We start from the raw sequence: 705 nt of genomic DNA, 5'->3' as shown, positions 1-705 counted from the left end.
ATACGGATAGTCGGTGCTGTGTTGTAAATCTGAAATATTTAGATGGAAAGAGTGACGTCGCTAGCGGGCTAAGCTAACTGGAGCCAGTGGTGTCAGTGATTAGCTTCCAAATCAAACACTTACTGTTTCTGAACGAGCTCCTCTGCAGTCGGTGGTCCCTGCTGCTGCTGAAAAGTCTTCAGAGACTCAAAAGCCTTCATTAGCTTCTCCATTGTGGCCATTTTAGCAATCCACAATGAGCAAGCTCGCCCGAGAAGCTAATATTTACTATTTGCGCTAACCAGCTAGCACTATGGTGGGACAAATTAGCGCTCAGAGAGCAGGAGGTGTGTAGCGCGACGACAGCAACCACCCGCCTTCAACTTTCTCTTCTGACCAATTGTTGATTATTAGTCCAAGATTTTAACCATAAAAAAACCAAATGTGTGTTGAGAATTTGCCATCTTTGATGCAGGACTGCGTTCTTCCCAGCAGTCACACCAGGAAGTGGTGACAGCTTGCAAAGGAGGGGCGCGACTTAATGGTCGTAGACCAATCAGAACACGGCTATGCCTTACATGATTGATTAGAGAGCCAATGAGCTACTGAGCTGCTTTCCCTCATGTTGTTATTGTTGCTGTCACGGGACCGTTAAAATCAGAGGGTTGTTTCGCAAAACTAGAACTGTGATTTTTCTGAGTCACGCATATTAGTTTTTTTAAGTGA

General features: G+C 45.1%; 1 protein-coding gene across 9 annotated transcripts in view; it reads right to left on the bottom strand.

Moving 5' to 3' along the window:
- Positions 1-496, bottom strand: part of htt (huntingtin) — a 72,108-nt gene extending 71,612 nt beyond the window's left edge. For 8 of the 9 annotated variants that reach the window (XM_038307328.1, XM_038307334.1, XM_038307335.1 and 5 more), the window contains exon 1: positions 124-496. In XM_038307328.1, coding sequence (XP_038163256.1) covers positions 124-221 — 98 coding nt within the window. In that variant the 5' untranslated portion in view covers positions 222-496. The remainder of the gene's footprint in view (positions 1-123) is intronic. The other variant, XM_038307329.1, reaches the window with a different exon arrangement.
- Positions 497-705: the final 209 nt, after the last annotated feature.

The sequence above is a fragment of the Cyprinodon tularosa genome, unplaced genomic scaffold, assembly GCF_016077235.1.
Source record: "Cyprinodon tularosa strain WSP-4 unplaced genomic scaffold, ASM1607723v1 ctg607, whole genome shotgun sequence".
NCBI lineage: Eukaryota > Metazoa > Chordata > Actinopteri > Cyprinodontiformes > Cyprinodontidae > Cyprinodon > Cyprinodon tularosa.
Note: the sequence above shows the minus strand (reverse complement) of the source record. Positions and strands in the feature narration are given on the sequence as shown.